Consider the following 25,242-nt stretch of genomic DNA (forward strand, 5'->3'; position numbering starts at 1 on the left):
ATGTTGCCTGGTAAATACAGGATGTAGAGGGGTCAATTACTAGGGGGCATAGGTTTAAGGTGCGAGGGGCAAGGTTTAGAGTAGATGTACAAGGCAGGTTTTTTACACAGAGGGTAGTGGGTGCCTGGAACTCGCTGCCGGAGGAGGTGGTGGAAGCAGGGACGATAGTGACATTTAAGGGGCATCTTGACAAATACATGAATAGGATGGGAATAGAGGGATATGGACCCAGGAAGTGTAGAAGATTGTAGTTTAGTCGGGTAGCATGTTCGGCACGGGCTTGGAGGGCCGAAGGGCCTGTTCCTGTGCTGTACTTTTCTTTGTTCTTTGTTGTCTGTTTGAGGGGGTGGAGGTTATTTGTGAATGGTGTGGGAGGGGTCCAGCCAATCAAGTGGTAAGTTACATACGCGCCACACAAGTGCAAGGCAATGACCATCTCCTACAAGAGAGGATCTATCCATCGTCCCTTGAATTCAATGGCATTCCCATTGCTGAATCCCCCACAATCAACATCCTGGGGGTTACCATTGATCAGAAATGGAACTGGACTAGCCACATTAATACTGTGGCTACCAGGCAGGTTAAAGGTTAGGTATCCTTCAGCGAGTAACTCACGTCCTGACCCCCCAAAGCCCCCCATCTACAAGGCACAAGTCAGGCGTGTAATGGAATACTCGCCACTTGTCTGGATGAGTGCAGCTCCAACAACACTCACGAAGCTCGACACCATCCAGGACAAAGCCCCCTTTTCCACAAACATTCAAACCCTCCATCATCGATGAACAGTGGCAGACTTGTGTACCATCTACAAGATGCACTGCAGCAACTCACCAAGATTCATTAGACAGCACCTTCCAAACCAACGACCACTACCATCTATAAGGATAAAAGCAGTAGATACCTGGGAACCCCACCACTTGGAGATCCACCTCCAAGTCATTCATCACCCAGACTTGGAAATATGTCGCTTTTCCTTCACTGTCGTTGGGGCAACATCCTGGAACTCCCACCCTAACAGTACAGTGGGTGTATGTACACCTGAAGGACTGCAGCAGTTCAAGAAGACAGCTCATCACCACCTTCTGAAGGGCATCTAGGGATGGGCAATAAATGCTGGTCTAACTAGCGACGCTGCATCCCGTAAATGAATTGTAAAAAATCACGTACATATGTTCTGGTCCTGGCCGAAGTTTGAGAAGTTTTGGAGGTTGTTCTTCAATACCATGTCAGTGATCTTGCCTGTCGATTTAGAGCCCAGTCTCCTGGGGGCCATATTTGGCATGTCGGACTTGCCGGAGTTACAGATGGGAGCGAGGGCAGATGTTGATGGTTTGGTTTTCTGTTTTGCCCATTGCCCATTGTCCCACGCATATCTGACATAGTTAACCAGATTGCACAGTACCGGATCTTCTCAACGGTGGATCTGAAATCCGCTTACCACCAGCTCCCCATCCGTAAATCGGACCGGCCATACACCGCCTTCGAGGCAGACGGCCGACTATATCACTTCCTTAGGGTCCCCTTCGGCGTCACCAAAGGGGTTTCGGTCTTCCAAAGGGAGATGGACCGAATGGTCGACCGGTACGGCTTGCGGGCCACGTTTCCATATCTAGACAATGTGACCATCTGCGGCCATGATCAGCTGGACCACAACGTCAACCTCGCTAAATTTCTCCGCACCGCCACTCTCCTCAACCTCACATATAACAAGGTGAAGTATGTGTTCCGTACAAACTGCTTAGCCATCCTCGGCTACGTAGTCCAGAACGGAGTTCTGGGGCCCGACCGCATGCACCCACTCATGGAGCTCCCCCTCCCCCACTGCCCCAAGGCCCTCAAACGCTGCCTGGGGTTCGTCTCATATTATGCACAGTGGGTCCCAAACTATGCGGACAAGGCCCGCTCACTCATACAGTCCACTCATTTCCCCCTGACGGCCGAGGCCCAACAGGCTTTCGCCCGGATCAGAGCTGATATTGCCAAAGCTGGAACGCACGCTGTAGATGAAACACTTCCTTTCCAAGTAGAAAGCGACGCATCATAGGAGTACAGGTCCACAGGTCATTGAAAGGGGCAACACAGGTGGAGAAGGTAGTCAAGAAGGCATACGGCATGCTTGCCTTCATTTGCCGGGGCATTGAGTATAAGAATTGGCAAGTCATGTTGCAGCTGTATAGAACCTTAGTTAGGCCACACTTGGAGATGGACCGAATGGTTGATCAACATGGGTTGCGGGCCACGTTCCCATATCTCGACAATGTAACCATCTGCGGCCACGACCAGCAGGACCACGACGCCAACCTCCAAAAATTCCTCCAGACCGCCAAAGCCTTGAACCTCACGTACAACGAGGACAAGTGCGTTTTTAGCACCAACCGGCTAGCCATTCTGGGCTACGTAGTGCACAATGGGATAATAGGCCCCGACCCCGAACGTATGCGCGCCCTCATGGAATTTCCCCTCCCGCACTGCTCAAAAGCCCTGAAACGCTGCCTGGGTTTTTTTTCATACTACGCCCAGTGGGTCCCCCAGTACGCAGACAAGGCCCGCCCCCTAATACAGACCACGACATTCCCTCTGTCGACAGAGGCTTGCCAGGCCTTCAGCCGCATCAAAGCGGATATCGCAAAGGCCACGATGCGCGCCATCGACGAGTCCCTCCCCTTCCAGGTCGAGAGAAACGCCTCCGACGTAGCTCTAGCGGCCACCCTTAACCAAGCGGGCAGACCCGTGGCCTTTTTCTCTCGAACCCTCCACGCTTCAGAAATCCGCCACTCCTCAGTGGAAAAGGAAGCCCAAGCCATAGTGGAAGCTGTGCGACATTGGAGGCATTACCTGGCCGGCAGGAGATTCACTCTCCTCACCGACCAACGGTCGGTAGCCTTCATGTTCGATAATGCACTGCGGGGCAAAATCAAAAACGACAAGATCTTAAGGTGGAGGATCGAGCTCTCCACCTTCAACTACGAGATCTTGTATCGTCCCAGAAAGCTGAACGAGCCGTCCGATGCCCTATCCCGCGGCACATGGGCCAACGCACAAATTAACCGCCTCCAAACCCTCCACGAGGACCTCTGCCACCCGGGGGTCACTCGGTTTTTCCACTTTATCAAGTCCCGCAATCTCCCATACTCTTTAGAGGAGGTCCGTACAGTCACAAGGGACTGCCACATCTGCGCGGAATGCAAACCTCATTTTTTCAGGCTGGATGGTGCGCACCTGATTAAGGCTTCCCGCCCCTTTGAACGCCTTAGTCTGGATTTCAAAGGGCCCCTCCCCTCCACCGACCGCAACACATACTTCCTTAATGTGGTGGACGAATACTCCCGCTTCCCATTCACCATTCCCTGCTCTGACATGACCGCGGCCACAGTCATTAAAGCCCTGAACACCATCTTCACACTGTTCGGTTGCCCCGCATATGTCCACAGCGACAGGGGGTCCTCTTTCATGAGTGACGAGCTGCGCCAGTTCCTGCTCAGCAAGGGCATAGCCTCAAGCAGGACGACCAGCTACAACCCCCGGGGGAACGGGCAAGTAGAGAGGGAGAACGGCACGGTCTGGAAGACCGTCCTACTGGCCCTACGGTCCAGGGACCTCCCAGTTTCACGGTGGCAGGAGGTCCTCCCGGACGCTCTCCACTCCATCCGGTCGCTATTATGTACGAGCACTAATCAAACGCCTCATGAGCGTCTCCTTGTCTTCCCTAGGAGGTCCTCCTCTGGAACGTTGCTGCCGACCTGGCTGGCGGCCCCAGGACCCATCTTGCTCCGAAAGCATGTGCGGGCACACAAGGCGGACCCATTGGTCGAAAGGGTTCACCTCCTCCACGCGAACCCGCAGTACGCTTACGTGGAGTACCCCGACGGCCGACAAGACACGGTCTCCCTGCGGGATCTTGCGCCCGCCGGCAACACACACACCCCCCCGACACCATTCGCCCAACCCCCCCCCCCTTCCTGCCACCGCCGCACCCCGCGACCGCCCCCTTCCCAGGAGGATCGGTTCCCCTCCCCTCAGGCCCGACCAAGAATAAAGCCCAAGCTGAAACCGTAAGGCTCCCGGAGACGACAACACCGGTACAAGCACCACCACCACCACCGGGGCCGAGGCGATCGACACGGACGACCAGACCGCCCGACCGACTCGTGGCGTCGATCTAAATCAATATATGGACTTTTCACAAGAACATTTTGCTTTTCTCCCGATACCTTCTGTAAATAGTTGAAACAGGACAAAATTGTACATACTGTATTGCCATATGAATGTTTTCCTCCCAGGACCAGCCCTGTAAACCCTTACCACCATGCGAAGCATCACCCCGCCGGGTTCATTTTTGACAAGGGGTGAATGTGGTAGTATGTATTAGGGGTCATGTGGGACTGGAAGCCCTAATGTCATTGGCTGACAGATCCCGGGTCCTGGTTGGCCGTTGACCTCTAGCTCCGCCCTGAAGGCGGAGTATAAGAAGCCGGAGTCCTCCCCCGCAGGCCATTCTACTGTCGAGCTGCGGGGGAACAGACACGCTTAATAAAGCCTCATCGACTTCATCTCTATTCGTCTCTCGTGAGTCTTTGTGCGCTACACGGTTGTACTACTTCATTCAGGCACAAAATTTGCCCTACTCCGTCGAGGAAGTAAGGACGATCACCAAGGACTGCCAGGTCTCTGCGGAGTGCAAGCCGCACTTCTACTGGCCGGACCGCGCGCACCTGGTGAAGGCCTCCCGCCCCTTTGAACGCCTCAGCGTGGATTTCAAAGGCCCCCTCCCCTCCTCCGATCAACACACATATTTCCTCAGTGTGATCGATGAATACTCCCAGTTTTCCTTCGCCATTCCCATGCCCCGACATGACGTCTGCCACCGTCATTAATTCCTTAATTCTATCTTCACTCTGTTCGGCTTCCCCACCTACATCCACAGTGACAGGGGATCCTCATTCATGAACGATGAGCTACGTCAGTTCCTGCTCAGTATCGCCTCCAGCAGAACGACGAGCTACAACACCCGGGGAAACGGACAGGTAGAAAGGGAGAATGGGATGGAGGGCCGTCCAGCTGGCTCTACGGTCCAGAAATCTCCCGGCCTCCCACTGGCAAGAGGTCCTCCCTGATGCACTACATTCCATTCGCTCATTACTCTGCACTGCTACTAACAGTACACCGCATGAACGTCTTTTTGCCTTCCCCAGGAAGTCCACATCTGGGGTATCGCTCCCAACTTGGCTCACAGCTCCGGGAACCGTGCTTCTCTGTAAACATGTGCGGCTCCACAAGACGGCTCCGTTGGTGGAAAGGGTGCACCTGCTCCACGCAAACCCACAGTCCGTCTACGTGGTGTTCCCCGATGGCCGCCAGGATACCGTCTCCCTCAGGGACCTGGCACCAGCAAGTTCCACCCCCGGCACCACCTTCCCCTCCCAGCCACCTCCATCACCCCCCCTAGGACCGTCTGTCCTCCCCCTGCCCACCCCCATTGATGAAGAGGATTTCGGCATGCTCCCGGAGTCAACTTCGACCACGACAGCACTAACATCGCCGTCTCCACTTCGTCGATCTCAAAGGACCATCAAGGCGCCGGATCAGCTGAACCTCTGACCGGCCCGCCGGATGACCAGAGACATTTTTTTTACTGCTCTGTAAATATTAAAAATTGCCAATTGTATATAGTTATCCACCATCCCCGCCGGACTCAATTTTAACAGGGAGTGAATGTGGTAAACCACTGTTCTGATATTAGAGGATGTACGGTAGAACCTGGACTACTCGTCTACCTGGGTCCCCTGCATGCTAGCTCCGCCCAGGAGCCGGGTTATAAATATGCGTGGCCTCCAGCTCGCAGCCATTTCGTCAGCTGCTGTGGGAGGCCACGCATCTGATACTAATAAAACCTCAGTTTGGATTCAACTTTGTCTCCAGTCAAATTGATCGTGCCTCAATTATTACATTTGTTCTTGCTCTTCCTCTTTTTGCTTCCTATGTGGGAGACCATGGGCAATATTTAATGGCCTCATTGCATCCGACTTGCTGATGTGATGAGGCCGTTTAACCTCTCTCAAGATTTGCGACGCTCTGAACAGCTTGCAGGATTTAACAGATTAACAGATTTAAATATGTATATGCCATATTCTCCTGAAGCCCGGGAACTAATGGCTTTGCCTGGGAGACCTCTCCATGGTGCCGTTTAGCACTGGTTTGCACAAACGTGGATCAAGCGTAATGGCACCTGGGGGAGGGTCTCCAGACTCACTGGTGGCCCCCGGGTGGTCAGGCTCTGGGCAGTGTGGTACCCTGGCACTCCTGCCAGTACCTGGGCAACTTGGCACTATCACCCGGGGACCTTGGCGGTGCCACATGGGAACCCTGGCACTGCCAGACTGCAGTGCCAAGATGCCAGGGATCGGGCCCGGGGTGTCTTGTCCTGAAGAGTTGGGGTGAGGGGGAGATCAAGGATCCCTAAGAGGTAAGCTGAAGCAGTGGGGGGTCCAGAGGCGACAGTGGGGAGCAGAGGAGGGTCGAATGATCAGGGCGGTGTTTAAAATGGTCATCGATCCATCAGTCCTCTTCCTGCACTGGTAAACTGAGCTCGTCAGTGCAGGAAATTAGGTAAGTGCAGCATCCACGTGGTGTTCCTCGCTGAGGCCAAATGAAACGGCAGAGTCCTGTTCGATGTAATGATATCTCGTGTAGCACCTTTGTATATATGAATGATCATCAAGAATAGTGTGTAATTACAGCATCCAGCCACTAGATGTAGTAAGAGCACATCTCACATGCCACATGGTGGTCCAGGAGATCTGGGAGTGAGTTAGTAGAGTGGGTTGAAGACAGTCGTGTTTTTCAGTAGCTCGTGTATTGTAATTATTTAATCTAATACTTCGCTTTTTCGGCATACTTAAGAATCCACAATTTAAAGTGTAGCGTAAATAATTAGCTTTGATTTAGTACAAAGTCTGCATGTTCTTTGTAGGAACACTACACCTTAATAATAATTTAAACAACCAAAGAACATCACATTAGATAGTGGGGTCGTTCTCGCTGCTGCACCCCGTTTTACATGCTTCAAATAGGACTCGCGTTAAATTGCGCCCTATGGAATGTTAACATGGGGTTAATTATTCCAGGTCCTCTCGATTTATCTTTGTCTTTTGCCATTTCAAATGCCTGTTCCAGTCTGGGTCTGAAGAAGAGTGCAAAGTGCGCTGTAAGAGTTAACGAATTCTCCTTAGCACTGGGGTTCTCAGGCATTGTTTTCTTCTTTGTTTTCTTCTTCTGTCATTCTGTTTAAAGCTATGGGTGTGATGCAGAGCTAAATTGTTACCTGTATCCAGGAGCAGATGAGCCATTTATCCATGGGGGGAACTTGTTGGGGATTTTGTCCCTGATTCATTGGTCTTGTCTTGTTGTTCTTAAAACTATAGTGACTGTTGTTCTGGGCTCTATCTGTTATACATTGACACCTGTAGCTGCCTTTCTGCTTTTGCTTGATTTTGTGCAAATTTGTGTAAAAAATTGAAAACCTCCAATAAGCAGACGCTTTAGAAAAACAATGCATTTAGAAACGATAGGACAAAGCCAATGTGGTTTTGCAAAAGGGATTTCATTAGATTGTTCTGAGGATGTGACTAGCAGGCTAGATGCAGTATACTTGATTTCCAAAGCCATTTGATAAGGTGCCATACGTAAGGTTAGCATGCATGATAAGGGCTCATGGATTGGGCGGGGGGGAGACACACAACTGACAGAATACCTTTTGTGAGGGCCACGAAGAATCCAGAATAAGTTTGTAGAATCGAAAGAAATAACTTTATTTACAATTACATATATACACAACAGCAGCAGTACTCCACCACTGCTCTCTCCTCTCTAGCTGGTTCCAAATTGGCCAGCTCTATTTATGCAGGTGACTCTGCAAATGATTTCTCCACCCCCCTCATTGGGGAAGCTAATACTGCCTCAGGATTGTGGAATTGCCATTAGTCCCCAGCCAGTAATAAACAGGCAGGTTATAACATCCTGCTCCCCCAAAGTCGAAGGAATCAACCGAATACCCTGGCGAAGGAGGGCGTTGGACTCTTTTTCCCACAGGCCAGACACCATTTGCACGAGACGTTGGATTGGGCGATGTGTAACGAGAAGGAGAACGGCGCTTCCGTGATGAATGGCGTAACGGTTGTACATCCACGGGCCGTGAGACAGAGGACTCCCCCTTGGAGGCATCCTGTGTCTCTCGGAGTTGGAGTCCACTGCCTCTGTCATCTCGCTGTCCCTATCTCCTCACGGTTCTGCAACGACCTGCGCAGGCTTTGAATGCGGCGCCAGAGGAAGATCGTGAGGATGACGAGCCAATCTAGTGTCCATAGACCCGGAAGACTGTTTCTTTAGGCCCCGTTTGATCGTCTGCACTGCACGCTCCGCCAACCCATTGGATGCCGAGTGGTGTGGAGTGGTGCGGATATGGCGTATGCCGTTCACCTTCATGAACGTCGCAAACTCCTCATTTGTTAAAGGTGTGCCGTTGTCCGTGACGAGCACCTCGGGGAGACCATGCGTACTGAAAGACAAGCGCATCTTCTCGATGGTTGCGCGGGACATTGTGCCTCCCATCTTATGCACCTCTAGCCATTTTGATTGGGCATCGATTAATAAAAGAAAATTGGATAGTTGAAAAGGGCCGCAAAATCTGCATGCAAGCGCGCCCAAGGCCGCCCTGCCCATTCCCAGTCATGTGGTGCCACCTTCTCAGTATCGGCGTCGAGACCTGGCCACCAGACATAACTTCAGACCAACATTTTAATCTTGGTCACACCAGATGCCCATTGTGCAAGTCCTTTAGTCTCAGCTCCTGTCCTTTTTCCGGGATGATCACACGCGTCCTCCACAAGAGGATACCGTCTTCCACGCTAAATTCTGACAACTTGGAGTAAAATGCCTGCAACTCGCCTCGCAGCTGTCTACGCTGCCCACCATACTGGACTATGTGCTGTACCTTTGACAGGACTGGATCCGTCTGAGTCCACTCACGGATCTGTGATGCCATGACAGGCAAGAAGTCCATAAAATTTAGGGTTGCAACCACCTCACCGGTCGTGGGGGTCGACATGGTACCACGACTGTGGTAGCGTGGCCGAGCGGTCTAAGGCGCTGGATTTAGGCTCCATTTTAGGGCAGCATGGTAGCATTGTGGATAGCACAATTGCTTCACAGCTCCAGGGTCCCAGGTTCGATCCCCGGCTTGGGTCACTGTCTGTGCGGAGTCTGCACATCCTCCCTGTGTGTGCGTGGATTTCCTCCGGGTGCTCCGGTTTCCTCCCACAGTCCAAAGATGTGCGGGTTAGGTGGATTGGCCATGCTAAATTGCCCATAGTGTCCAAAATTGCCCTTAGTGTTGGGTGGGGTTACTGGGTTATGGGAATAGGGTGGAGGTGTGGACCTTGGGTAGGGTGCGCTTCCCAAGAGCCGGTACAGACTCGATGGGCCGAATGGCCTCCTTCTGCACTGTAAATTCTATAATTGTCTATGGGGCCAGTTGACAAAGGCAATCAGCTCAGTGCATCGGCATTCGCTATCTGAATGGCCTGTTGAAAGGTTAATGTCGGCTCGGCTAACAACTTTCTCTGGGTGGCCGCGTTGTTAGTACCGCTAACCAAAAGGTCGCGTAATATTTCTGACAAAGTCTTACCATAGTCACAGTCCTCCGCAATTCTGCGTAGCCTGGATAGAAACTCAGCAAGGGATTCTCCTAGGGTCCTCTGTGCGGTATTAAACCGGAAACGCTGGACTATCATGGACGGGGTTGGGTTAAAATGTTGCCCCACCAAGGTCACAAGTTCATCAAACAAAAGTTCATCTTGGTGTCTGGCGCAGCTGGGTACCTAAGGCTCTTAATCACCCCAAATGTATGCGGACCACAGGAGGTGAGCAAAAACAAACCTGCCACTCGTTTTCGGTGATGTTATTTGTCCGGAAATAATAACGCATCCGTTGCGTGTACTGGTTGCAACTTTCCAGCGCAGCATCAAAGACATCCAACAGTCCATAAAGAGGCAACAGAAAAAAAACTTCCAACCTGTATCCAACAAAATTCCAGAGAGGTGGCTTCAGCAGCATAGACAGCTACCCACTTTAACCCTCGTCGCCAGTTTTGTGAGGGCCACGAAGAATCCAGCACGAGTTTGTAGAATCGAAGGAAATAACTATTTACAATTACATATATACAGCAGCAGTACTCCACCACTGCTCATTCCTCTCTGGCTGGTTCCACACTGGCCAGCTCTATTTATGCAGGTGACTCTGCTAATGATTTCTCCCTCCCCCCGCCCATTGGGGAGCTCATACTCACTAAGGATTGTGGGCCTGTCATTAGTCCCCAGCCAGTAGTAATCAGCAGGTTATAACAGTACCCTTCGTCATTCAGTACTTCCCCGGAGTGGAGAGACTACGACATCTTCACAGCCTTCAACACGTCACCGATGAAGACGAATATCTTGCCAAGGCATCCCCACATTCCCACTACTTGCCTTCAAACAGCCGCACAATCTCAAACAGACCATTGTTTGCAGCAAACTATCCAGCCTTCAGGAGAACAGCGACCACGACACCACACATCCCTGCCATGGCAACCTCTGCAAGACTTGCCAGATCATCGACATGGGTACCACCATTACACGTGAGAACACCACCCACCAGGTACGGCCAACATTGTCTACCTCATACGCTGCAGGAAAGGATGTCCCGAGACGTGGCATATTGGCGAGACCTGCAGATGCTGCAACAAAGGATGAACGGACATCGCGCGACAATCACCAGACAAGAATGTTCCCTTCCAGTCGGGAGAACATTTCAGCAGTCAAGGGCATTCAGCCTCTGATCATTGGGTAAGCGTTCTCCAAGGTGGCCTTCAGGATGCGTGACAACGCAGAATCGCCGAGCAGAAACTGATAGCCATGTTCTGCACACCTGAGTACGACCTCAACCAGGACCTTGGATTCATGTCGCATTACATTCACCCCCACCATCTGGCCTGGGCTTGCGAAATCCTATCAACTGTCCTGGCTTTAGACAATTACCACCTCTTTAACCTGTGATTATCCCTCTCCCCAGTCGCACCGTCTGGACCTGTAAAGACATAATTACCTGCAAAGATTCGCATTCAAAGTATCATCTTGCCTCGTTGACTTTGTCTATATGTATGTTTCTGGAACCCACCTCTTTATTCACCTGAGGAAGGAGCTGCGCTCCAAAAGCTAGTGATTCAAAATAAACCTGTTGGACTTTAACCTGGTGTTGTCAGACTTCTTACTGTGCCCACCCCAGTCCAACGCCGGCATCTTCACATCTTCAAAAAAATGGCAAAGTGTAGGAAGATCTCGTTGAGAATCCAGCCTGTTTCTCTGTGTATAAGGATGCCAGTTTTCTGACTGAACATGACAGTTGCATTTTTTTAGGAAAATGACACCCATGGTTTTCAGGAACCAAATGTGTTGTATGTCTGAAGATTGCCTGTATTAATGAATATTGAAATGAAATGAAAATCGCTTATTGTCACGAGTAGGCTTCAAATGAAGTTACTGTGAAAAGCCCCTAGTCACCACATTCCTGTTCAGGGAGGCTGATATGGGAATTGAACCCGAGCTGCTGGCCTTGGTCTGCTTTACAAGCCAGCTATTTAGCCCACTGTGCTAAACCAGCCCCTGCTAAAAGGGAATGGGCAAAACTGTAGCAAATAGATTCAGTGCAGGGAAATGTGAGGTCACCCCTTTTGGATCTAGAGTGCAAGAAACTGGTGAGGTGGGGTATAGATACACATATCATTAAAATGCCACGAACAAGGTACAGAAAATGTTCAAAAATGCAAATGAATTGTGGCTTTTATATCTAAAGGATTGAATACAAGGGGGTAGAAGTCATGCTGGAGCTATTCAAAGACCCAGTTAGACCCCATTTGGACTACTGTGAGCAGCTCTGAGCACAACACCATAGGAAGGTATATTGACTCTGGGTGGAGTGCAGTGTAAACTTACCAAAATGATTCCTGGAATCCAGGGTTAAATTACAAGGAGAGGTTGCAGGAGAGTTAAGGCCAGGATGAGATCAGCCATGATTGAATGGCGGAGCAGACTCATGAGGCCAAATGGCCTCATTCTGCTCCTATATCTTATGAACTTATGAACTAATGTTGCAGTTCGTGGTGTTCAGAAAGTTCAAAGATAATTAGAGAGAACAGATAGAGTTAATAGAAATTAACTATTTCTGTTAGAACATAGAACATAGAAAATACAGCACAGAACAGGCCCTTCGGCCCACGATGTTGTGCCGAACCTTTGTCCTAGATTAATCATAGATTATCATTGAATTTACAGTGCAGAAGGAGGCCATTCGGCCCTTTGAGTCTGCACCAGCTCTTGGAAAGAGCACCCTACCCAAACTCAACACCTCCACCCAACACCAAGGGCAATTTGGACATTAAGGGCAATTTATCATTGGCCAATTCACCTAACCCACACATCTTTGGACTGTGGGAGGAAACCGGAGCACCCGGAGGAAACCCATGCAGACACGGGGAGGACGTGCAGACTCCGCACAGACAATGACCCAAGCCGGAATCGAACCTGGGACCATGGATCTGTGAAGCAATTGTGCTATCCACAATGCTACCGTGCTGCCCTTAAGAACAAATAAATCTACACTATATCATTTTCCCGTAATCCATGTACCTATCCAACAGCTGCTTGAAGGTCCCTAATGTTTCCGACTCAACTACTTCCACAGGCAGTGCATTCCATGCCCCCACTACTCTCTGGGTAAAGAACCTACCTCTGATATCCCTCCTATATCTTCCACCTTTCACCTTAAATTTATGTCCCCTTGTAATGGTGTGTTCCACCTGGGGAAAAAGTCTCTGACTGTCTACTCTATCTATTCCCCTGATCACCTTATAAACCTCTATCAAGTCGCCCCTCATCCTTCTCCGCTCTAATGAGAAAAGGCCTAGCACCCTCAACCTTTCCTCGTAAGACCTACTCTCCATTCCAGGCAACATCCTGGTAAATCTTCTTTGCACCTTTTCCAGAGCTTCCACATCCTTCCTAAAATGAGGCGACCAGAACTGTACACAGTACTCCAAATGTGGCCTTACCAAAGTTTTGTACAGCTGCATCATCACCTCACGGCTCTTAAATTCAATCCCTCAGTTAACGAACGCGAGCACACCATAGGCCTTCTTCACAGCTCTATCCACTTGAGTGGCAACTTTCAAAGATGTATGAACATAGACCCCAAGGTCTCTCTGCTCCTCCACAATGCCAAGAACTCTACCGTTAACCCTGTATTCCGCATTCATATTTGTCCTTCCAAAATGGACAACCTTACACTTTTCAGGGTTAAACTCCATCTGCCACTTCTCAGCCCAGCTCTGCATCCTATCTATGTCTCTTTGCAGCCGACAACAGCCCTCCTTACTATCCACAACTCCACCAATCTTCGTATCGTCTGCAAATTTACTGACCCACCCTTCAACTCCCTCATCCAAGTCATTAATGAAAATCACAAACAGCAGAGGACCCAGAACTGATCCCTGCGGTACACCACTGGTAACTGGGATCCAGGCTGAATATTTGCCATCCACCACCACTCTCTGACTTCTATCGGTTAGCCAGTTCGTTATCCAACTGGCCAAATTTCCCACTATCCCATGCCTCCTTACTTTGTGCAGAAGCCTACCATGGGGAACTTTATCAAATGCCTTACTAAAATCCATGTACACTACATCCACTGCTTTACCTTCATCCACATGCTTGGTCACCTCCTCAAAGAATTCAATAAGATTTGCAAGGCAAGACCTACCCCTCACAAATCCGTGCTGACTATCCCTAGTTAGCTGGGGAGTCTAAGGCTAGAAAATATAAGTGATGTTTGGAACTCTGTTCAGCAAATGGCAATTGATGTGAGGTCAATTATTAATGTTAAATCTGAGATGATGGATATATATAAATCATAGATACAAAGACATATGGGACAAAGAGAAATATGTGGCGTTAGTTTGTATTCAAATCACCCAGCCTCTCATTTAATGGTACAACAGGCTTGAACTAAATGGCTTGACTGTCCTTGCCGATCAACTAGTTTAGCTATTTGTCATCAGATCAGGGAACACCACATAAGGCAATATCAGATTTCTCCTTTGCCAAAAGTGCTCACTATTCCAGGAATGCAAAGATAACCCTGCTTCTCCTCCACTGCAAGCCATTGTTTTAAACCTTTCCCACCTCACTGTGGCATCCCACCATCAAAATAAATATCAAGTGAAAGGCATTAATGGATGACTCATTAAGATTGATCCTCTGATTTTAAGATTGAACCTCTGATGTTACTTTTTTAAAATTTAAAGTGCCCAGATCTTTTTTTTTTACAATTATGGGGCAATTTAGCATGACTAATCTACCTTCCCTCCACATCTTTCATTTGTGGGGTGAGACCCACACAGACACAGGCAGAATGAGCAAACTCCACATGGACAGTGACCCGGAGCCGGGATCGAACCAGGCTCCTCGGCGCTATGAGGCAACATGCTGCCCCTTCTGATGTTGAGCGTGGGCCCTTTGTACCTGCTGACCTACGTTTACCTATGGTCTTGCACACCTTGATTTTTAAAATTCTCATCCTCCTGTTCAAATTTCTCCATGGTTCATATTTCTTTATCACTGCAGTCTCCTTCAACCTCCTCGAAGGTTCTCCAAGTCTGGCCTCTTTTATATCCCCTGTTTTCATTGTTTCACCATTGGCGGCTGTGGGCTGTGCCTTCAGCTGCTTAGGCCCTAAGGTCTGGAATATAGGACCACGTCCATTCTCCAGGGCCAAACAGTGCCACAGGCTGATTCATGCATGGCACCAATGAGGGAATAATGTGGGCCGAGCAGGTAATGGTGTGCAGTTCTGTCTGACCCCAAAAATTGGAATTGAAGCTGCATTACACAAACACATTTTCTCTTCCGAGTCTTTTAAATAACAAAAGTTGCATTTGTGTGAATGGTGTCATTAATAATTTCTGTTGGTTGCTAAAACTGATCCTGCTAGCTAACTATGTTTTTCTTGCTATAGTTCGAGTTTCAGATGTCTCCAAAGCATTGCACTCATCATGTAGATGAATCCAGTCAGAAAGTGACTAAGACAAAATGTGCGACCAGTTCAATGCCTGTGCAATTTCAAAGATTTTGTCAGAGTTCGAATCACGACACAGGTCAGCAAAATGTGTCTAATTCAATGATGAGTGATGCATGATACTATCTCATGAGGAATACTGGCAGAGAGAGAGAGAGAGAGAGGCAGTTTATATAAAGGGACCAGAAGCACATAAGGGACTGAGATGAAGAGGAATTACTTCTCGCAGAGGATGGTGAATTTGTGGAACTTGCCACCCCCTAGTGTGGTGGAATCTGAGTCATTAAATGCTTTCAAGAAGGAAATAGATATGTTTCTGATTTTTAAAATAGGTTGAAGGGATATGGGGAATAGGTAGGGAGGTGGATTTGGGACCAGGAAGTGATCAGCCATGATCTGATTGAATGGAGGAGAAGGCTCGAAGGGCTGAATTGCCTACTTCGACTCCTAATTCCTATGTTCCTATGCAGGGAAGTTGTTTACATGAATTTTAAGGGGGTGTTTGACAAAGTGCCTCCTGAAAAAACCTATTACGAAATGGTTGTTCAAGGAATACGAGGAGCATTGTCATTTTAGATAAAAAGTTTAGATAAACAGTTGGCTGAAGGACAGGAGACAGATCCATGTTTTTCAGATTGGATTATCATAGAGAGCCGTATTTCCCTGCAACCATTTCTGGGAAAAGTGTTTTTTTGATCAATATAAAGTACTTTGACATAACCTCAAATGGTCCTGATGTCATAACTCACCCTGGGCCGGATGGGATTTATCCTAGGATTCTCTTTGGCTTGGATCTTTAAATCATCTTTGTCTACAGGAATAGTGCCAGAAGACTGGAGGATAGCAAATGTTGTCCCCTTGTTCAAGAAGGGGAGTAGAGACAACCCCGGTAACTATAGACCAGTGAGCCTTACTGCTGTTGTGGGCAAAATCTTGGAAAGGTTTATAAGAGATAGGTGGCGAAATTCTCCGGAAACGGCGCGATGTCCACCGACTGGCGCCCAAAATGGCGCAAATCAGTCGGGCATCACGCCGCCCCAAAGGTGCGGAATGCTCCGCATCTTTGGGGGCCGAGCCCCAACCTTAAGGGGCTAGGCCCACGCCGGACGAATTTCCGCCCCGCCAGCTGGCGGAAAAGGCCTTTGGTGCCCCGCCAGCTGGCGCGGAAATGACATCTCCGGGCGGCGCATGCGCGGGAGCGTCAGCGGCCGCTGATGGCATTCCCGCGCATGCGCAGTGGAGGGAGTCTCTTCCGCCTCCGCCATGGTGGAGACCGTGGCGAAGGCGGCAGGGGAAGAGTGCCCCCACGGCACAGGCCCGCCCGCGGATCGGTGGGCCCCGATCGCGGGCCAGGCCACCGTGGGGGCACCCCCCGGGGCCAGATCACCCCGCGCCCCCCCAAAGACACCGGAGCCCGCCCGTGCCACCTTGTCCCGCCAGTAAGGTAGGTAGTTTAATCTACGCCGGTGTGACAGGCATTTTAGCGGCGGGACTTCGGCCCACCCGGGCCGGAGAATCGCGGGGGGGGGGGCCGCCAACCAGCGTGGCGCGATTCCCGCCCCCGCCGAATATCCGGTGGTGGAGAATTCGGCAACCGGCGGGGGCGGGATTCACGCCAGCCCCCGGCGATTCTCCGACACGGCGGGGGGTCGGAGAATCTCGCCCAGGATGTATAATCATCCGGAAAAGAATAATTTGATTACAGATAGTCAACACGGTTTTGTGAAGGGTAGGTCGTGCCTCACAAACCTTATTGAGTTCTTTGAGAAGGTGACCAAACAGGTGGATGAGGGTAAAGCAGTTGATGTGGTGTATATGGATTTCAGTAAAGCATTTGATAAGGTTCCCCACGGTCGGCGACTGCAGAAAATACGGAGGCATGGGATTCAGGGTGATTTAACAGTTTGGATCAGAAATTGGCTAGCTGGAAGAAGACAAAGGGTGGTGGTTGATGGGAAATGTTCAGACTGGAGTCCAGTTACTAGTGGTGTACCACAAGGATCTGTTTTGGGGCCACTGCTGTTTGTCATTTTTATAAATGACCTGGAGGAGGGCGTAGAAGGATGGGTGAGTAAATTTGCAGATGACACTAAAGTCGGTGGAGTTGTGGACAGTGCGGAAGGATGTTACAAGTTACAGAGGGACATAGATAAGCTGCAGCGTTGCGCTGAGAGGTGGCAAATGGAGTTTAATGCAGAAAAGTGTGAGGTGATTCATTTTGGAAGGAATAACCGGAAGACAGAGTACTGGGCTAATGGTAAGGTTCTTGGTAGTGTGGATGAGCAGAGAGATCTCGATGTCCATGTACATAGATCCCTGAAAGTTGCCACCCAGGTTGAGAGGGTTGTTAAGAAGGCGTATGGTATGTTAGCTTTTATTGGTAGAGGGATTGAGTTTCGGAGCCATGAGGTCATGTTGCAGCTGTAAAAAACTCTGGTGCGGCCGCATTTGGAGTATTGCGTGCAATTCTGGTTGCTGCATTATAGGAAGGATGTGGAAGCATTGGAAACGGTGCAGATGAGATTTACCAGAATGTTGTCTGCTATGGAGGGAAGATCTTATGAGGAAAGGCTGAGGGACTTGAGGCTGTTTTCGTTAGAGAGAAGAAGGTTAAGAGGTGACTTAATTGAGGCATCCAAGATGATCAGAGGATTGGATAGGGTGGAGAGTGAGAGCCTTTTTCCTCAGATGGTGATGTCTAGCACGAGGGGACATAGCTTTAAATTGAGGGGAGATAGATATAAGACAGATGTCAGAGGTAGGTTCTTTACTCAGAGAGTAGTAAGGGCGTGGAATGCCCTGCCTGCAACAGTTGTGGACTCGCCAACACTAAGCACATTCAAATGGTCATTGGATAGACATATGGACGATAAGGGAATAGTGTAGATGGGCTTTAGAGTGGTTTCACAGGTCGGCGCAACATCGAGGGCCGAAGGGCCTGTACTGCGCTGCAATGTTCTATGTTCTATGCTGGAAATAATCCATTTTTTATGTCCCTTTCCCTCCTATCCTTCTACCAACTACTTTGAATCTATACTCCCTGGTTATTGACTTTTCTGCGAATGGAAAAAGGGCCTTCCTGTCTACACTGTCTTGGCCTTGTAAATTTTGTACACTTCAATTAAATCGTCCAGAGGAAACAACCACAGCCTATCCAATTTTTCTCTTTAACTATAATTCTCCATTCATGGCAACATTCTTGTAAATCTCCTCTTGACCCTATCCAGTGTAGCCATATCCTTCTCATAATGTGGTGATATTAGGGACAGCTTTATCTTCACAGCTTTCAATCACAGATCTAGGCAAATAGTGAGGATTTGATCAGGGTTTTTCAACGTGCGGGTCACGAACGGATGTCAGGGTGCGATTGGCCACGGCCTTACCATGGTGGCCCCAATCGCGGGAGAAGTATCCAACAGCCGCAGCCAGCTTTTACATTAAGAATGGCGGCCACTGGCACCTTTTAAATGTAAATAAATGAGGTTGTGTGGAGTCTTCTGGCCAGAAGCGGCAACAGAGAGCAGGTCATGCGTCCTGCATGCGTACTTGACATAAAGCTCCCTCCAGGTATGTGCTTTTGGCACCAAATCACAGAGCAGTGTTGCTTCCATTTTTCCAGCAATTGGCAAACCAGGCAAGTGAACTGTGAAGATGAATGGTTTTAGGTTTGAAGGGAGTTTTTCTGAATGGAAGGTTGTGACTAGTGGTGTTCCACAAGAATCTGCTGGGGCCTCTGTTGTTTGCAGTATACATAAACGATTTGGAGGAAAATGTAGCTGGTCTGATTTGTAAGTTCGTGGATGACACCAAGATTGGTGGAGTGGCAGATAGTGTTGAGGATTGTCAGGACATAGATAGGTTGGAGGCTTTGTGCAGAGAAATGGCAAATGGAGATTAATCTGGACAAATGTGAGATACAGCACTTCGATAGGTCTAACTTACAGGGGAGCTGTACAGTAAATGGTAAACTCTTAAGAATATAGAAAGTCAGAAAGATCAGAGTGTACAGGTCCACAGATCTTTGAAAGTGCCAACACAAGTGGACAAGGTAGTCAAGAAAGCACATGGAATGCTTGCCTTCATTGGACGGGGCATCGAGTGTAAAAACTGGTAAGTCATGCTACAGTTGTATAGAACCTTGGTAAGGCAGCACTTGGAATATTGCGCACAATTCTGGTTGCCACACTACCAGAAGGATGAGGAGGTTTTGGAGAGGGTGTAGAGGAGGTTTACCAGCATGTTGCCTGGTCTGGAGGGTGTTAGCTATGTGGAGAGGCTGAATAGCCTCGGACTGTTGTTATTAGAACATCGGAGGTTGAGAGGCGACCAGATAGAGGCCGACAAGAGTATGAGGGGCATGGATAGAGTGGATGGGCAGGCACTCTTTCCCAGGGTGGAGGGGTCAGTCATGAGAGGGCATAGGTTTAAGGTCCATGGGCAAAGTTTAGAGGAGATATATGAGGCAGGTTTATTTACACAGAGGGTTGTGAGTGCCTGGAATGCGCTGCCAGGGGAGATTGTGGAAGCAGATACAAAAACGGCATTCAGAAGGCATCTTGACAAATACATGGATAGGGTGGGTGTATAGGGATACGGCACTAGGAAGTGCTTAGGGTTTTGTAATCATGACCGGCACAGCTTGGAAGGCCGAAGGGCCTGTTCATATGCTTTATTGTTCTTTGTAGTCCTGCCAAGATCCTAACCTGTTGCATGTACTTGTCACCATATATGCTTCTCAGGGTTGCCCGATGTTCTTTAAACTTCCTTCCAGTCTCAGCCATCCTGCCTTTTCTTTTGATGTACATAGCACATAGAACATACAGTGCAGAACGAGGCCATTCGGCCCATCGAGCCTGCACCGACCCACTTAAGCCCCATCCCCATAACCCAATAACCCCTCCTAACCTTTTTTGGTCACTAAGGGCAATTTATCGCGGCCAATCCACCTAACCTGCACGTCTTTGGACTGTGGGAGGAAACCGGAGCACCCGGAGGAAACCCACGCAGACACGGGGAGAACGTGCAGACTCCGCACAGACAGTGACCCAGCGGGGAATCGAACCTGGGACACTGGCGCTGTGAAGCCACAGTTCTTTTTTTTAAAATATTTTTTATTAAAGTTTTCCCCTCACAAACAGTAACCCCCCCCGTAACAAAATAACACAAAATCTCCCTGAGCAAGATATATACATGGCAAGATGGTATATTTACATAGCTTTATACACTGGCTCTTGGCCGCATGTACCGTTTCCCCCCACCCTCCATGCTATCTCCCGCTTGTCCATCCCCTCAAACAATCTCTGGAACAGACCTCTTCATTCACCTGAGGAAGGAGCAGCGCTCCGAAAGCTAGTGACATCGAAACAAACCTGTTGGACTTTAACCTGGTGTTGTAAGACTTCATACTGTGCTCACCCCAGTCCAACGCCGGCATCTCCACATCATTTCTTTCACATGTTCTGGTGCTTCTAGGTGCAAAGTGAGGGCTAGAATCCTCCTCTCTTGGCAGCTCATTTCTTACAAGGGGCCAATTCTGGATAATCTCAGGAGTTTGACCCTGGGCATCCTGCCTGTGTTTAGCCGCAGTGGTGTTCTGAGGGGAAGGCAAAAGGCCTTCAAAATGATCCAACTTAAAGTTAATTTTTTTTTAGATTTAGAGTACCTGATTATTTTTTTTCCAATTTAGCGTAGCCAATTCACCTACCCTGCACATCTTTGGGGTTGTGTGGATGAGACCCGCAGATACGGGGAGAATGTGTCCACGATTTCTTTTTCCGGAAGGAAACCTAGTTTCCTTCAATGATCTAGCCTCTCTGTGACTCCAGCCCCACACCAATTTGGTTGACTCTGACCCTCTGGAATCAGCCTAGGACACCAGTGGACCAAAAGAAAGCAGCCTCCTCACAATCTTATTAGGCAAATGGACAATGAATTTCAGGTCCCTCTGTGGTTACCCTATCCTGAGAATGAATAACTGGATGACTGGGACTCTTGCTTTCACACAAGCTTTTTCCCTGAATGATGCCTCTGTCAAAGAAATAATCAGTGAAAGGTTGGCAATTAATTCATAACATGATCAGTGGAACAATCACTGACAACCCGACAATATAAGTTTAACAAAACCTAATGTATTTATAGAAAAATGTAAGAGCAATAGGGTGGTCGTGATGGGAGATTTTAACTTCCCCCAACATTGAATGGGACTCATGTAATGTTGGAGGCGTAGATGGTGCAGAATTTGTAAGGAGCATCCAGGAGAGTTTTTTTAGAGCAGTATGTGGATAGTCCAACTCGGGAAGGGGCCATACTGGACCTGGTATTGGGGAATGATCCCGGCCAGGTGGTTGAAGTTTCAGTTGGTGATTACTTTGGGAATAGCGATCACAATTCCGTAAGTTTTAGAATACTCATGGACAAAGACGAGAGTGGTTCTAAAGGAAGAGTGCTAAATTGGGGAAAGGCCAAGTATAACAAAATTCGGCAGGAGCTAGGGAATGTGGATTGGGAGCAGCTGTTTAAGGGTAAATCCACATTTGAAATATGGGAGTATTTTAAGGAAAGGTTGATTAGAGGGCAGGACAGACATGTCCCTGTGAAAATGAGGGATAGAAATGGCAAGATTAGGGAACCATGAATGACGGGTGGAATTGTGAGACTAGCTAAGTTGAAAAAGGAAGCATACATAAGATCTAGGCGACTTAAAACTGATGAAACTTTGGAGAAATATCAGGAAAGTAGGACAAATCTCAAACACGCAATAAAGAGGGCTAAAAGGGGTCATGAAATATCTTTGGCTAACAGGGTTAAGGAAAATCCCAAAGCCTTCTATTCGTATATAAGGAGCAAGAGGGTAACTAGAGAAAGGATTGGCCCACTCAAAGACAAAAGAGGAAATTTATGCGTGGAGTCAGAGGAAATGGGTGAGATTCTTAATGAGTACTTTGCATCGGTATTCATCAAGGAGAGGGACATGACGGATGTTGAGGCTAAGGATGGATGTTTAAATACTCTAGGTCAAGTCGGCATAAGGAAGGGGGAAATTTTGGGTACTCTAAAAGGCATTAAGGTGGACAAGTCCCCAGGTCCGGATGGGATCTATCCCAGGTTACTGAGGGAAGCGAGGGACGAAATAGCTGGGGCCTTAACAGATATCTTTGCAGCATCCTTGAGCACGGGTGAGGTCCCGGAGGACTGGAGAATTGCTAATGTTGTCCCTTTGTTTAAGAAGGGTAGCAGGGATAATCCAGGGAATTATAGACCTGTGAGCTTGACATCAGTGGTAGGTAAACTGTTGGAGAAGATACTGAGGGATAGGATCTATTCACATTTGGAAGAAAATAGACTTATCAGTGATAGGCAGCATGGTTTTGCGCAGGGAAGGTCATGTCTTACAAACCTAATAGAATTCTTTGAGGAAGTGACAAAGTTAATTGATGAGGGAAGGGCTGTAGATGTCATATACATGGACTTCAGTAAGGCGTTTGATAAAGTTTCCCATGGCAGGTTGATGGAAAAAGTGAAGTCGTATGGGGTTCAGGGTGTACTAGCTAGATGGATAAAGAACTGGCTGGGCAACAGGAGACAGAGAGTAGTGGTGGAAGGGAGTGTCTCAAAATGGAGAAAGGTGACTAGTGGTGTTCCACGGGGATCTGTGCTCGGACCACTGTTGTTTGTGATATACATAAATGATCTGGACGAAAGTATAGGTGGTCTGATTAGCAAGTTTGCAGATGATACTAAGATTGGTGGAGTTGCAGATAGCGAGGAGGACTGTCAGAAAATACAGCAAAATATAGATAGATTGGAGAGTTGGGCAGAGAAATGGCAGATGGAGTTCAATCCAGGCAAATGCGAGGTGATGCATTTTAGAAGATCTAATTCAAGAGTGGACTATACGGTCAATGGAAGAGTCCTGGGGAAAATTGATGTACAGAGAGATCTGGGAGTTCAGGTCCATTGTACCCTGAAGGTGGCAACGCAGGTCGATAGAGTGGTCAAGAAGGCATACAGCATGCTTGCCTTCATCGGACAGGGTATTGAGTACAAGAGTCAGCAGGTCATGTTACAGTTGTACAGGACTTTGGTTAGGCCACATTTGGAATACTGCGTGCAGTTCTGGTCGCCACATTACCAGAAGGATGTGGATGCTTTAGAGAGGGTGCAGAGGAGGTTCACCAGGATGTTGCCTGGTATGGAGGGTGCTAGCTATGAAGAAAGGTTGAGTAGATTAGGATTGTTTTCGTTGGAAAGACGGAGGTTGAGGGGGGACCTGATTGAGGTCTACAAAATTATGAGAGGTATGGACAGGGTGGATAGCGACAAGCTTTTTCCAAGAGTGGGGGTGTCAATTACAAGGGGTCACGATTTCAAGGTGAGAGGGGGAAAGTTTAAGCGAGATGTGCGTGGAAAGGTTTTTACGCAGAGGGTGGTGGGTGCCTGGAATGCTTTGCCAGCGGAGGTGGTAGAGGCGGGCACAGTAGCATCATTTAAGATGCATCTAGACAGATATATGAACGGGCGGGGAACAGAGGGAAGTAGATCCTTGGAAAAAAGAAGACCGGTTTAGATAAAGGATCTGGATTGGTGCAGGCTGGGAGGGCCGAAGGGCCTGTTCCTGTGCTGTAATTTTCTTTGTTCTTTGTTCTATTTATTCAAGATTTTAAAGGGAAAATGCAAATATTCATCATTTTTACCTTATTTTTCCGATGCTTAGAACATAGAACATAGAACAATACAGCGCAGTACAGGCCCTTCGGCCCACGATGTTGCACCGAAACAAAAGCCATCTAACCTACACTATGCCATTATCATCCATATGTTTATCTAATAAACTTTTAAATGCCCTCAATGTTGGCGAGTTCACTACTGTAGCAGGTAGGGCATTCCACGGCCTCACTACTCTTTGCGTAAAGAACCTACCTCTGACCTCTGTCCTATATCTATTACCCCTCAGTTTAAAGTTATGTCCCCTCGTGCCAGCCATATCCATCCGCGGGAGAAGGCTCTCACTGTCCACCCTATCCAACCCCCTGATCATTTTGTATGCCTCTATTAAGTCTCCTCTTAACCTTCTTCTCTCCAACGAAAACAACCTCAAGTCCGTCAGCCTTTCCTCATAAGATTTTCCTTCCATACCAGGCAACATCCTGGTAAATCTCCTCTGCACCCGCTCCAAAGCCTCCACGTCCTTCCTATAATGCGGTGACCAGAACTGTACGCAATACTCCAAATGCGGCCGTACCAGAGTTCTGTACAGCTGCAACATGACCTCCCGACTCCGGAACTCAATCCCTCTACCAATAAAGGCCAACACTCCATAGGCCTTCTTCACAACCCTATCAACCTGGGTGGCAACTTTCAGGGATCTATGTACATGGACACCTAGATCCCTCTGCTCATCCACACTTTCAAGAACTTTACCATTAGCCAAATATTCCGCATTCCTGTTATTCCTTCCAAAGTGAATCACCTCACACTTCTCTACATTAAACTCCATTTGCCACCTCTCAGCCCAGCTCTGCAGCTTATCTATATCCCTCTGTAACCTGCTACATCCTTCCACACTATCGACAACACCACCGACTTTAGTATTGTCTGCAAATTTACTCACCCACCCTTCTGCGCCTTCCTCTAGGTCATTGATAAAAATGACAAACAGCAACGGCCCCAGAACAGATCCTTGTGGTACTCCACTTGTGACTGTACTCCATTCTGAACATTTCCCATCAACCACCACCCTCTGTCTTCTTTCAGCTAGCCAATTTCTGATCCACATCTCTAAACCACCCTCAATCCCCAGCCTCCGTATTTTTTGCAATAGCCTACCGTGGGGAACCTTATCAAATGCTTTGCTGAAATCCATATACACCACATCAACTGCTCTACCCTTGTCTACCTCCATACCTAGAAATCTTATATTTCTACTTTTCATGTCTTGCAGGACAGATGGAGCTACTTTGCGAAGAATTGTTTTTGAGACACAAAAAGAGTACGGACAATAGTGTAAGTAGAAACATAAATCCCAGCTCTTTAAATCCTACTAAATTTCATGCAGATTAGAGAAGCCCAGGGTTGATTCCTTTA

General features: G+C 48.5%; 1 protein-coding gene across 1 annotated transcript in view; it reads left to right on the forward strand.

Moving 5' to 3' along the window:
- The first annotated feature begins 15,105 nt into the window (after nucleotides 1–15,105).
- LOC140403801 (uncharacterized) overlaps nucleotides 15,106–25,242 on the forward strand; it is a 41,075-nt gene continuing 30,938 nt past the window's right edge. Inside the window, exons 1-2 of the mRNA XM_072491960.1 lie at nucleotides 15,106–15,238; nucleotides 25,100–25,161. Coding sequence (XP_072348061.1) covers nucleotides 15,112–15,238; nucleotides 25,100–25,161 — 189 coding nt within the window. The 5' untranslated portion in view covers nucleotides 15,106–15,111. The remainder of the gene's footprint in view (nucleotides 15,239–25,099; nucleotides 25,162–25,242) is intronic.

This window comes from Scyliorhinus torazame, chromosome 29 (assembly GCF_047496885.1).
Source record: "Scyliorhinus torazame isolate Kashiwa2021f chromosome 29, sScyTor2.1, whole genome shotgun sequence".
Lineage (NCBI taxonomy): Eukaryota > Metazoa > Chordata > Chondrichthyes > Carcharhiniformes > Scyliorhinidae > Scyliorhinus > Scyliorhinus torazame.